The 14,547-nt window shown below is 35.6% G+C and overlaps 1 protein-coding gene across 1 annotated transcript; it reads right to left on the bottom strand.

Moving 5' to 3' along the window:
* Positions 1 to 805: 805 nt before the first annotated feature.
* Positions 806 to 13,147, bottom strand: LOC128861846 (uncharacterized). The gene is made up of 13 exons (XM_054100222.1): positions 13,073 to 13,147; positions 12,802 to 12,905; positions 12,628 to 12,709; positions 11,630 to 12,281; positions 11,457 to 11,566; positions 9,734 to 9,949; positions 9,384 to 9,576; positions 7,625 to 7,773; positions 7,307 to 7,541; positions 5,005 to 5,082; positions 3,107 to 3,450; positions 2,877 to 3,035; positions 806 to 1,003 (listed from the first exon to the last, which is right to left on the bottom strand). The coding sequence occupies exons 1-13, from the start codon at positions 13,145 to 13,147 to the stop codon at positions 806 to 808; spliced, it is 2,595 nt and encodes an 864-aa protein (XP_053956197.1).
* Positions 13,148 to 14,547: the final 1,400 nt, after the last annotated feature.

Below are 14,547 nucleotides of genomic sequence, written 5' to 3'. Positions count from 1 at the left end.
TGTTATGTTATGTTATGTTATGTTATGTTATGTTATGTTATGTTATGTTATGTTATGTTATGTTTTGTTATGTTATGTTATGTTATGTTATGTTATGTTATGTTATGTTATGTTATGTTATGTTATGTTATGTTATGTTATGTTATGTTATGTTATGTTATGTTATGTTATGTTGTGTTGTGTTGTGTTGTGTTGTGTTATGTTATGTTATGTTAATGTTAACTCATTCTCTATATCCATACAAAATATCTATCAAACAAATAAAATTAAAATTTTCTTTTGAAAAATGCAACCATTCAATCAGTATTTTCTTATGACGTTATCACGTTAAACTATCGTCAGTAAACCGACTTTACAGACAACCTCTTTTTTTTTATTTTATTATTTTGTTAATTTGTGGTAAATTTCTACAGAAATTTAAAATTAACAACAGTTTATACGCCTTTAAGCTCAATTAAAAAACAACTTTTGAAAAAGACTTAATTTCTAATTTGATAACTTACTGATATCTCTTAAGGAGCGCCATGGTGCGAAACGACAAAATTAGACTTACGCACAGATGTGCATATTACTTCGAACCAACAAAACATATACTCGTATTTTTTTGTAGTGGTGAGAAATGTAATTTCAAAACAAAATGTTTTGTTCAAGTAAAAACTAAAAATTGTTAAGTCAAGCATTCAAATTCCAAACCACAGGTATAAGAGATATCTAAGTAGACTTAACACATTTATTTATACCATTTTTTCAAATTTGCACTGTACGTATATATTGTTTTAATGTATTTTTATTTAATTGACCATGTTTAAAATTTCTTTGGATATTTCCACTTTTTCATAACTTGTGTAATGCCAGCGACCATTGTTACTTCAGGCATTCGAAGTTTTGAGTCTACCTGAAAGTCACACCGACGTGATAAATGCAGCCAGGCTCGCTCCGTATTGAGTGATAAAGGTGTTTGAATCCAAGTGATGTAGTCAATATTTAGAACACCACTTAAAAGCTAAAATAATACGTAATAGAAAAATAGAAAAATATCAAAATATTTGCTTTCAAATAAGTTTGTATCTAATAATATTCAACTTAAATTTAAATGCGTAAAGAATTATTTATTAAAATATGGATTGTAGCAACAGCAGTCAGCAGAAATGTTTATTTTGCAGTTCCCTATGTACTTCCGGCTGCCAAATGCTCTATGACTGATAAGTAAAAAGCCGTTTGTCGCGTGAGATAGTTTTAGAATACGAGGCTTCAACAGGGTATCTAGCGCACTCATGGTGAAACGATTATTAGAGCTGTATCCAATATTAGACCGTTAGCCGACTCTCAGCGAATTTAGAAGAATCAGAACTGAGATTGTGTTAAGTTAGGTTGAAGCGGTTTTCCACTATGGGACACACTCCAGCTCATAGCCCATTGTGATGCCGCGTGGGGTACTTGCCCTTATCTAAAATAAGTGTGTACTTTTCAAAAATTTTAGAAGATCCTTAATTTCGTCAGAGATAAGATCTTCCAATTCATTAGAGAACTGTCTACCTAAAATGGTTAGTATACGTCTTGTTAGAGAAGGACAATGGCACAAAAGGTGCGAGAACGCCTCTTCCTCATCTAAACATCATCTGCAGAAGTCATGTGTTTGTACACCCATCCGCTGGGCGTACATACCGATTAGGCAATGCACCGTTATAACTGAAATCATTGTGCCAAGACTGTGTTTTTTTTTTGGCTTGGCAGAAATTCTGTGCGTTTAACACTAAGAGTCGGCCATAGTTGTCGGGCAATTCTGCAGGTGGTTTCATTGCGCCACCTTTCATTTGCTTCTCTTACAATTTCCTTAAAGATAAGCAGCTTACATGCTTGCAAGGTAATGCCTATATCACTGTCTATGTATCGATTAATTTGGTGCCGAGTTTCGCTAGTTCATCGACTCTGCAGTTAACCTCAATGTCGCAATGGCCAGGAACCCATGTTATCTTTAGATGAAATGACTCAGCCATCTCGTTAAGAGATGTGCGACATTTCATGGCCACCTTGGAGGTTGTCGACTACTTTGTGAGGGATTTTATCGCCGGCTGGCTGTCAGTGAAAAGAGTTATCATCTCCAGGTATCGCATCAGACTGTACCAGTGTCACGGCTTTCATTATTGCCATCAGTTCAGCCTGAAAGACACTGCAGTAGTCGGAAAGCCGGAAACTGAAGGAGATTCCCAGATTTTCGGAATATACACCTCCGCCCACCCTGCCCTTGAGCTTTTAGCCATCTGTGTGTACATGGCTGAACTCGCCCTGTCTTACCTCGTCCCGTTCCCACTCTTCCGTCAAGGGTAGCAGAGTCCTGAACATTGTAAAGGGAAGGGAACTCCAACAAGCCATCCAATATTTTACCGTGACCGTAATCCGTATTCGACCACTTACTAAAAGTGTTCAGACTTGTTGCCGTACTGTGCGCGATATATCTTGCCTGCAGGTCAACCGGAAGGAAGTTTATTGTCGCATGTAATGCTTATAAGAACAAAAAAAAAGTTATATCAATCATATATTTTTTTTTATTAAGTGTAAAATGTATTTGAAAAAAATTGGATGATTAGTTTTGCGCCACCTTGTCCGAAAATAAAGGAAAAAATGTAAAAAAGGCTAGATTCAGTCCGGACCAAACTTGATATTAGTATACCCGCATATTTTTAATAAAATTTAATTTGAGCTGGCTGTTAGTTTTTGAAATCAAACAAGCTCATAGACAATGAGAGCTACAGCTTGTAGCTGATCTCCCTGATAATACTCTATGGCACAAATGCGCGCTGGTATCAAGAACACTGTATTCAACAGTGGAGCAGAATAAGCAATGTTTACGACAATAACTTTATTTTCATATGTACCTGATCAAATGTATGGCTTCCAACGAAAAACATTGTTGACAGCATGGAATCTTTCGGTTCATTGATATTCTGCCCTAAATAGGGGCCATTCAGGGAAACACCTGTAGCCATCTGTTCCATTAACCAATCAGCATTATTCTTCAGATATCTATAACTAGTCTTTATGGACATAATTTATATGCGTACTTATATATTCTAAGCCTCAACATCTATTTGATTATTAATATTACCTTCAATGCTTGTTTTCCAATATTGGTCGTAAGAACATCACTCACTAATATATCGGCTATATAATCTGTCATACCCACATCTAACTCCGTAGCATAATTTATTGGAGGGCTTTGGGCAAATCGTTCGGAATGCGTTGTATTTATGTCATCGATCTTAACGGTACTTAAGGTGCTTATCCAACTGCGTACACCATTGTTATATTCAAAGTTAGTTTCAACGGATATAGAATCTCTAGCTTGTTTTAGAAATAAGTCAATTTGATCCGTGTGCTTGTCATCTTCGTCAATACAGCATATAGCTTCCGATATTGAATAGCATATTGATGCCTTCTCCATTTTATTTTCTGAAACGCACAGGATGAATATAGAGCTTTTTTTAATACTTAGCGACTTAATACAACCATAAGTACTAATTTCAGCCAAATTAGTTCATTCGCCGGATAAGCAAGTCAATTAGAAAAAAACATCAACTATAGAGAAAATTGAGTTTTAGGCCGGATCCAGACTTTTGATCATAAAAAAAATATTTATAAGTGACATTTTAAGCAAAATGGAAAATCAATTGAAGGTAGACAGCGCTGAGGCGATGTTGAAAAGAAATAGTCCTGAAGGTAACAAAAAGCATCTTATTGGTTGATAAGAAATTAAGGAAGCGCCAAATTCTATCCGATCCGATTTTTATACATATACGAGTACATAATGTTTAAGTCAAATATGAATAAGGTGGGAAGCAATATGTGTATCAAGTTTGGGAGAGCTTTATTAAGTCGAAACATCGAGGTGCATGTGTTTACCCAAAAGTAAGCACAGCACTGCGTATTTTTGAAAGTTTTACTGGTGTCCCAACTCTTTCGGGGGTGGGGATGGTTATTGGCTGACTGCGCCCATTCTCAATACCAACCTTATATGGGCATAAAGTAATATCTGTTCCAAGATGGACTGTTTTTTCACCGCAAAGCCCCCGTTCACAACAACTAAGTGACTAACCAAATGTGACTTCGCAACACTTAACCACCCACCCTAAAGTCCAGATTTAGCCTTGTCAGGTTATTATTTACTATCAAAAATGATATAAGAGTTTCGAAAAAATATTAATTTGTTTAGATAAAGTGAAATCGACTATTTCTGTATACTTTGCAGGCCTAGAAATATATTTTTTGTAAATTAATTTGATTAAAGAGTTTAGAAGTGTACTAGGCACAAAATATATGTTTATTGAAAAGGGAAAGTAATTTCTTATTTAATTTCACACCCTTTGCTTCATTCGCAAACTTCTTGCTCCCACCTCCCCATTCACCTAGGTTAAACAACTTTCGTAGTAAAGAATTTTTCTCCGTTTGGGATTTGTTATTGACAATATATCGAGGACTCTTCCGTACATAGATACATAACTTTGAGAATTTTAATGACAATGGAACACTATTCAAATTCTTTCTATCAGAATGTTAAGAAAAGTTATCGAAAATTGGCTTCATCGTGTACAAAATTTAGCATCCTATCGCAGAATAAACCCAAGCTATTAACAAAACTTATTGCAAACCCCTACCAGTTTTTTTTCAGTTCAAAACCACTGGGCGCTAATTGAAGCGTCTTTACTTGAACGAAAAATTGCTCTTATACTAAAACAAGTTAATGATATTCACAGTGTAGTTTAGGGAATGTAATAAGCAATATTAAGTAAAAACTTCGCATAAAAGTAAAAAAGAAATTGTTGAAAATATGAAAAACTGTTACGAAAAGCTTATTTCACAAAAATAAGACAATCGTACCCCAAAATCAAATAGCATACAGAAATAACAAATTGTTCTTGCAGTGAAAAAAATCAAAAGAAGTGTTCAAACTATCCTACATTTTGAATACCATCATTGTTTTAAGTGAGTATAGAATTTGTTACTTGCCCGTTTCATAAGTCTTCACCTTCCTAATTAGATGGGTATATAAAGCCGCAAACACCACTTGCATCAGTACCGAATCACCTTAAGGAATAAGATACAATGTAATATACAATAATTGATATAAAAATATTCAAATTTGTAAAGTAATAATATAGGGTTTTGTTCGGAGGTTGGAACTTCAAAATACAATATATTATATAAAACAAAATTATTCCAGAAAGTATCTAACGTATGTATGTAGTTAGTTTAAAAAGGTTTCTCACGGAAACAATTCACGCGGTGACCCTTATGAGCGATATTTTTGCGAATCCAATCGTGACTGCGTCTAAACTGTTCAATTTGTCAGTCCCCGAAATTCTGAAGTGCATTCCTCGATTTAAGAGGCATTCTCATAAGAATTGTTGAATAAATTCGGTATCCTCCTGTTCTATACAGCTTCTACAGAAATCATTATGTTGAGCTCTCACAGTAGATCTGTTATTATGCTCTTGAGAAGCCGTATGATCGCCTTCTGGTGTCTCAGTAAGTTCCATGCTTTTCGCTAATCGAGTCATATTCAATACGATATATTCAGCCATCGATATTTAAAGAATTTCAAATAAATGTTCAAAGGTTTAAGTAAACCAATAGTCCTGATCAAAAAGGAGTCTTCCCATTATGGTATAATTCATGAAACTGGCTGCCTAACCTTGGCAGTTTATTTCTGCTTCTACAGTCAATTAGTCAAGTTCTATAGCTCCAAAAAACCATACTAAATATATACAGGGTCCGTCACTCGAAGTCTAACCAACTTTAGACCGCTCACGCTACTCATACACGGACCTCAGCTATCTGTTAGTTGGCTAAATAACAGTTCGGAGTATTGTTTACAAGCGCGCGGAAGCATTTTGCCGAGAGTAAACGCGAAAAAAAAATCAATTTCAAACATAATAGTGAGATTTCTTTATATTTGGCTAGAAAATCACAACCAGCGATTGTTCGTGAATTCGAGCACCTTAAAGTAAATAAATTTTGTTTATCACACCATTACTAATTGCAATGATCCTGGTAACATCGCTTAGCGTCCGCTGCATACTGAAAAATTATCTCAAAGTCAAGCCTTACAAGGTCCAAAAGCAGCAACAAGTCAGACTTGAGAGAGCGAAGGAGTTGCTTCGCTTGGCTGAAAGCGGTCAATTTCCGAACATTGTGTTTTCTGACGAGAAAATATTTTAAATTGAGAAATTCGTAAACTCCCAAAACGATAGGGTTTATTTGAGTCATCGATTGGCCACCAGGAGGCAGCACCCGCCACATTTAATGGTTTGGGCCGCTGTAACTGCAGATGGGCACTCTCCAATCGTTTTCATCGAGCCTGGCGTCAAGGTAAATGGGAAGTATTATCGGGAAAGTATTCTGGAGATTATTTTGAAGCCGTGGGCAGACAAACATTTTGGTGGCAGATCGTGATCATTTCAACAAGACTCGGCACCGTCTCACAAAGCTCGAGTGAACTAAGAGTGGCTACAAAACAACGTTCCGAACTTCATAACGCCCACACAATGGCTCTTAAATTCACCGGACGCGAATCCGATGTATTATTCTCTCTGTGCCATTTTAAAAAGCAAGGTGCGAACTAAAAGATTCACCAGTCTCGAGGCGCTGAAAATCCATTGTCCGCAAGTGGGCCAAAATACCTGCAAGTCACATTCAGGCAGCTTGCGATTCGTTTCTAGGTCATCTCAAGGCTAAATTCAAGGCAGAAGGGGGTAATATCGAGCGTAAGTAAATTGATTCTTAATTTTGTATTATTTTCACACATTTTTTACTTTGAATTGAATAAAAGTAATTTTTTAAACTAAATTGATGGCCTTTTTAATTGGTTGCACCTCGAGTGCTGGACCTTGTATAAATGTAATATATATATATATATATATATATATTATATATATATATATAATATATCATATAATTGGCGCGAACACCCTGTTTGGGTGTTTAGCCGAGATCCTCTTCCAATTTGTGTTGTGCGTCTTGATGTTGTTCCACAAATGGAGGGACCTACAGTTTTAAGCCGACTCCGAACGGCAGATATTTTTATGAGGAGCTTTTTCATACAAAAATACACTCGGAGGCTTGCCATTGCCTGCCAAGGGGCGACCGCCTATTAGAAAAATGTTTTTCTTAATTTTGGTGTTTCACCGAGATTCGAACCGACGTTCTCTCTATGAATTGCGAATGGTAGTCAGGCACCCACCCATTCGGCTACGGCGGCCGCCATAAATGTAAAAGCTCTTGCAAATATTTTCAAAATGTACGGGCATACCAAGTGGACGCGTTGAAACCGGTATAATGTCTTGCAATAAAATCGTAACTTTGTAGAGGCTTTCCGGAATGCAATCCCACATTTCTGAAACACAGGTTAGCGCCAACGACATTGCTTGATACATACTGGCACCCGCTTCGACGGCATTAACTAGCATTTCAACAATGCAATTCAGTACAGGATAAACGAAATGCATAATTGCTTCCAACCACGGTGGGCGTTTTTGATTCCAAACCTGAAAAACTCATGTTAGTCGAATTTTTCAAAACCACATTTAAAAAACAAACAAAGTATACTTTCACATATATCCATACTTACTTGCCGTTTGTCCAGGCAATCACTCCAACCAGCACAACTTTCTTCCAAGGTTTTTACTAGACATGATTTAATATCGACAGCTTTTCCAACAGCCACCAACAAGTAGGTTAATGATAGTGCGATTTGATAATTCGACTGACCAATGGGATCTACATGTTTATAAGTAAGCATACAAATACAAATACCATATATAAGTACTACAAAATGTTCTATTTAAGTATAATTATATAGTTTATCGAAAATGTTATATATAAAACAATTTAACGGGGAGTTTTTGTGGTATATATTAACTTTCTACCACCTACTTGCAAGCCCATATAATAAAAGTTCATTAAAAATGCACTTAGAGGGTTAATATGTACCACAGAAATTTTAAATAGACAACTTTATTGGGAATCAGTGAAAGTCAAAAACTCATAAGGGTTAAGGTCAGTGCACAAGAATGTTTTGATCAAGATGGATACATTGCAGACACATACAACTATGAGCATTTGCCTACCAAATCTGGCTTAAACAATCGCAAACAAACAACCACAAGCATCGAGTGTGACACAGTTTCAATTAAGTAGATAACTATTAATAGTTTTTGCAAATATAATATAAGGGGTACACAATCTTTGTAGCATTTTAGCACATACACATAATTGCTTCTCCAGCAACAAAACGCTAGATATTTTTAAAATCTTGACAAAATTTGTTACACTGAAACAGTGAGTACCCCTATAGTGATTGTTTTTGTTTTACTTGCGCTCATAATAATAATATAATTGATGAATATGACAATGATTCATATTGATATAATATATTTATATGTAATATATAATTGGCGTGTTTGTCCAAGCTCCTCCTCCTATTTGTGGTATGAGTCTTGATGTTGTTCCACAAATGGAGGGACCTAGAAATACACTGGGAGGTTGGCCATTGCCTGCCGAGGGGCGACCGCTATAAAAAAAACTGTTTTATTTATTTTGGTGTTTCACAGAGATTCGACCCTACGTACTCGGAATGGTAATCACGCACCAACCCATTCGGCTATGGCTGCCAACATCATGTCTTATTACTTACTACTCTTTTGATTTCAATAGTGAGACGAATCTAATTACTTAGCTTAGATAATACTCAAGCGCGTGGCTAATGAGTAAGTAATATTATACATAAACATATTTTCCCAAAAATTCTGTACCCAAACTGGTCTGTATACGTCCTATTGCTTTCCTTAACTCATTTATTTCGCAACGGAATTCATCTTCTTCTTTCCTATTAAAAAACTATTATTTTTTCAATTTCTTTCACAGTCGAAAAGTTATTGCAAATCACCTTTTCGATACTTTCGGAAAGTGCTTTACATGCACATTGTTACTGCCAGTGCAATGACTGTCCGAAAATCTTCAGTTTCACGGACTTTCCATAAGCACTTCATTTGCTATAACCTTACACACTGTTTGTGGTATGTGTGCCCTGATTTTTTTTCCACTAATGGATGGAAAAAAGCCTACAGTTTTATACTGCTCCGGAATAGCAGATGGTTTTTTATGAATGGTAAAAAACACCCAGAGGTTTGGCATTGACAACCATTACGTATTAGAAGCAACTTTTTTTGGTATTTTATGCTTGGGGTTTCGCATTCATTCGGCTGCAGCGGCCGGTTTGGTTTGTGAAAAATCAGGATTTGTTGATCATAGGGCAAAAATAAGCATGTTGACTAGGCAAACTTTCGAAATTAAATTGAAGTAATATTTATTTGCACAGTGCGTTTTACCTGAACAGTTCTTCAATTCTTCGGATACATCTAAACATTCATTCCGGCACAAAAACGCTTCACATTTCTTACGTTGACTGAAATCGCCGAAAAATATACTATTCTCATTTTTGAAATTTTCTGGTGACGGCAAATGCGAAAATATATGACGGAGGATTATTCCAATCACCTGGGCATTGCGCATCAAAAGTACCTTAATCGGGATAAAAGGAAAAAAAATAATATGGTAATTTAAAAAATGTATTTTGTTTAAGAAAATAATGAAATATGTGCAATAATTTATTTACAATATTTACATACTATATATTATTTTTTGTATATTGGCATTGTTCTAAAAATTTAATGTGTACCTTTAGTAAATATGCCCAATCTGCTTCGGGAAATGCCAAAAGCACTTTCAATTCCAATGAAATTGCAATGCGCGCACTCAGATCTCCGAATTCCGTAACCCACTGGAAAGTTTTATCGGTTGAAAAAAGACGTGGTGAAGCAAATAAAATCCAAGCGCAAGGTAGTCCTTGCCTCGATGAAAACATCTCCATATTTTCAATATTTTTACGGCAAAGCTAAAAAGAAAGAGAAAAGAAGAGTGTAATAAATCATTTAAACCAACCGCCGTAGCCGAATGAGTTGGTGCCTGACTGCCATTCAAAAGTACGTAGGTTCGAATCTCCATAAAGAAGCTCCTCATAAAAAATATCTGCCGTTAGGTGTCGGTTTCATCAAGACTCATACCACAAATAGGAAGAGTAGCTCGGTAAAACACCTTACATCCAACCACGAGTTTAAAAACAGTCTGACACAATTTTGGCAAAAAGCACCTATCAAAATGATGAAATTAGTAAAAAAGATTTCACACAAGCAAATTTTCATAAGGACTCATAAGGATGATATAAATTAAAGCAAGTTGTTCGATATAAGAGATTTATAAAGATTATTCGATTATATCAAATATTTTTCCGGCTTATTCAAAGACTTTAACCGAAATGCATCCTGCACTTGAAAAACATTCATTATATTCAATATATAAGCTAATATATTAGTTGATACCTCCGATAAACTACCAACAACATGCGCACACACCCACAAACAACTTTCTTCATGGTAAAGCTGCAACACAACCCGAAAAACTATTCGGAAAAAGTAGGCTTTGATAGTGATTTTATAACTATAAAACCTGATTTTTGAAAATATCATAGAGCTATGACAATTTTCAAATAAATATAGAGAAATAATTTTAATTTAATTTATGTAATCTGGAAGGTCAAGTAAAGCTGGAATAAAAGGTGACTCATGTCGCAAACACAAGGATTCGACTTGGTATTTACTTCTATATATTCTTTTATATTAAATATATACTTTATGATGGTGTTAAATCCCTCTATTCTCATATGAAATGCGAAACATTTTTACAGGGTGCATGGCAACATACTGAGGTGACATTTTTTTTTTTTCAAGAAAAGAAAACACTATTCAATTAGAATTTATAGTTGGTCTTAACTGCCAAGTAGGACTAAAAGAAAAGAAGGTCCCCCACTTTATACTCCGCGAACTTGTATATCTTCCCTCGCATTTCAAACTATTGAAAGTAACTAAATTAATTTTTACATACTTTTTCGAGCTTTGTTGGATGTTTGGCCGAGCTCTTCCTGCAATTTGTGACGTGCATTTTGATGAAGGTCATTGCCGTATATTCTTTTATTTGTTTAAAAATTCTATTATTTGATCTGTAAGCAAATATTGTGAACTTTAAATATAAATAAAGGACTGTTCTATTCTATTCGTCTTGATATGTTTCCACAAATGAGGGGACCACAGCTTTTGCTCGCCAGAAATACACTCAGAGATTTGATATTGCCTACTGAGGGTGATCATTATTAGAAAAAGCATTTTTTATAATATTGGTGTTTCGTGCCTACAGCGAGTTTTGAGCCCGGACACTGCCGAATAGTAGTCACGCACAAAACCATTCGACTACAGCGGCTGCTGTTCATATAGATTTTAAGCCACATCAAATCCCATAAATAAAAAGTGCAGAGTTGAAAAATTAATAAAAAAAACTGTCTCACAAACCTTTGAGAGCACTCCTAATGGTGCACCACGCAATAGCAGACAGTAAAAGAGCTCGCGACACTTGGCGTGCACGTCACGGATAATGGCACTTTGGTTGGGTAGCTGCAGACCTAATTAGAAAAACTCATAAGTTTTATAAACATTTACATATTTTTTATCTGGTATTCACTCACCAATGTATGCTTCGCCACTCTCGCATATATAAGGTAACAGTTCGGCTACACAAAACAGCATGTTAGAGATATCGGCCAAGTGTAATTGAGCTCTTTCAACGCTAGTTAAGATTAGAGAGTACCGAGCCGTGAGTACACTTAGTGTTTCATTTAAAATACCAGCAAAAATACGTTGCGCCATCTTTGGCGGCACCGAATTCCACAGGTCATCCTTGATGCCTTGAATGTAGTGCCACCACATTTGTATTGTATATGAGCCGCGTTCAGATTCAAAAAATGGTTGACTATTTTCCCAGTGTAGGCAATCAGCATCTTGTATGATGTAAAGTAGCAATAATCTGCAGTGCAAATCTAGTAGCCTTTCAGCCAACGCTTCTGCCATTTGAAAATATTGCTTATAAGATAATCGCAATGCTCCACCCTTTTCATTTCCCTTCGGTCGATAAACTTTTACATTAGCTGCTTTCATGTAAAAATTCAGGCAATTCTTTATTAGTGCTGCAGCACCAATAGTTGCTGTCAATACTGATAAATCTGCATGATCCAATGACTCCTGTGAAAGAATATGCAGATGTTCCAAGAGCATATCAGCGGACCTCGTGACCAAGTTTACAAATTTTTCAGGATCTGAGGTTTTTACAATAACTGCCGCCTAAAAAAAATACTCAAAATACATAATGTATGTTTCTAGTTATAGCTCGTAGCATGTATACATATTGCTAATTTGCTGCAAATGTGTCATAATCAAATAACTAAATAAATAAAAGAAATGTTTATCAGTATGCGGAAGTTACAATGTTATGATGTGTGAAAAATGCATGGCGATTCCTATTAACAGTATCTCATTAGATGAAAATGTGTATTTACTTTTATTTGGAATATTTAGGAAATTGAAAGCTTTGAACCGTTTTTCTCCAATTATTTAAATTTTTAGTTATGACGTTCTTCCGGCAAACGAGCGATATGTCATATATATATGTATATGTGCAAATATTTACAGGGTCATGGGCCAACAAATCTAGCTCTGAATGCAATAGTCCGGAATGCTTTTGATAGGAAGCATAGTATTCATCTTCCCACCTATAGCGTAGATAAACATACAAATTTAAACACTGGAGTGTGCAAAATTAATTTCAATTATTCGCAAAGTTTTGGAATAACTATTTACTTACCATAACACAATTTTAATTGCGGCAAAAGAGGCATAACGTGGAAAGTCCAATTTTCCACCGACCACTCCAAGGCAAATGCGCTCTTGCAATACTCGTTGATGGGTCTTCGTTTTTGTAAGCCCAATATAAAAATGTTACTAATATGTTTTTTATATAATATTACCATACTATAACACGAATTTTGAAGCGCATACATTCATACATATTCTACACATATATATATGTATGTATACTTACGTAAATATGTTTATTGATTGCTATCCATTCGTACCTGATAGAATTGTAAGTCACGTTGTAACAGTACTGGAACTCTGTCCATTAAATTCCCTTCTTCCATAACCTCCATTTTTAAAGTTTTCTTATTCTATTAAATATTGTAACAAGCGGAAACTTTAACTAAAAAATTTAGAGCGATTAACACAAACTTCCAATTACTTTACCAATTTTTCATTGATAAAATGTTTCATCTGTATCCATGGAAACCTGCCGAATTACAGTGAAAGTAAAGAAAATATATGTTTTTTGTAGGGACCCAATTTAACGGTTTTTTGCTGAAGTGAAAAGGCACGAGGCAAAATGTTGTCATAAAACAAAGTTAACGATATTCCTTTGATTCTCACGACCAGAACCTGCTCTACAAAGATCCTGCTTTATTTTTATTCTTCGAACTTTTTGGAAAAAGTCCACTAATTGCTAATTTTCAGTTTCTATAATAAACGAGCAGTTAAGGCGTTTAGGCCGAAATCAATACTCTTCCTAATATAATATAATAATAAACAAGCCGCTTACCCAAATTAAACAAAGTATGATATTAAGCGATTGCTCAGAAGCTCTACAATCCAAACATATACCAGATACATGTATGTATGTACCATCACAAAACCACTGAAAATGTAATCGACAAGGTGCTAAGCAGCGGGGAAACGTAGGAAATCATCAGTGGTTTCGCGGGAAAACCAGATGAAAAAGCGGAACCTGGGCGCAGGCAAACAAGCATAAACATTGTAATGAGGGAAATGGAACGCCACACTGAAGTAATGCGAAAGGGGTTTCAGGGTAGGCAACGGGGGAGTTTTTTAGTCTCCGCCCATACAGGAAAGCTGTATAGCTGTATAAGGCATTTTCAACCTCCTCAACCGCAAAAAAAACCTTTTTATCACAAATAATGTTTCAATCACGTTCTTGTAGTTTGAATAGCTGGAATGAGAGCCACTTAATTAGTATCTAGCGCCGAATAATACACAATCCCCTGTTGTTGTGGTAGTTGAGTTTCCAAGAGTGATATTTCTTATAGCTACTTCGTTACGTCTAAGAAGGGTATTCATGGGCAGAAATTTCGTCAATTTTGATAAGCCCAGACAATTGCAAAGATGGTGAACAGGAATTTCCTTTTCAGGCGAGATTTGTCAAATAGTCCACCTTTCACGCGCATTGTCTGAAAAATTAGGGCTACGTCATCGTGATTTAAGCGGTATGTCAGGATGTATTCCGTGTCATACTGGTCCTGGACATATCAGCACAAACTCCTGAGCAAGTTCTTGCTCATGGGTACACCCTTTTGAAGACAAAAGTTTTTTCCTACAAATTTACTTTTCCTCCACTTTTACTCAAAAGTTCTAGAATTAGCGAACCAGTTTCTTGCTAAGGGCGCCGATTTGACAATGAATGAAATAGTTTTTTACTGAGCACAAATTTTTTATTGAATCCCGGGTGATGTTACTTTTTCAATGTAAATTTTATATAATA

The sequence above is a fragment of the Anastrepha ludens genome, chromosome 4 (genome assembly GCF_028408465.1).
Source record: "Anastrepha ludens isolate Willacy chromosome 4, idAnaLude1.1, whole genome shotgun sequence".
Classification (NCBI taxonomy): Eukaryota; Metazoa; Arthropoda; class Insecta; order Diptera; family Tephritidae; genus Anastrepha; species Anastrepha ludens.
The sequence above is the reverse complement of the archived record's forward strand: the minus strand, read 5'-3'. Positions and strand labels throughout refer to the sequence as shown.

Coding starts and splice junctions, on each gene's coding strand:
- LOC128861846 (XM_054100222.1), bottom strand. CDS start 13,147: ATGGAGGTTATGGAAGAAGGGAATTTAATGGACAGAGTTCCAGTACTG. Junction 9,577..9,733: donor ATTGGGCATATTTACTAAAG/GTACACATTAAA, acceptor ATCCCGATTAAG/GTACTTTTGATGCGCAATGC. Junction 3,036..3,106: donor TTGGAAAACAAGCATTGAAG/GTAATATTAATA, acceptor ATGTCCATAAAG/ACTAGTTATAGATATCTGAA.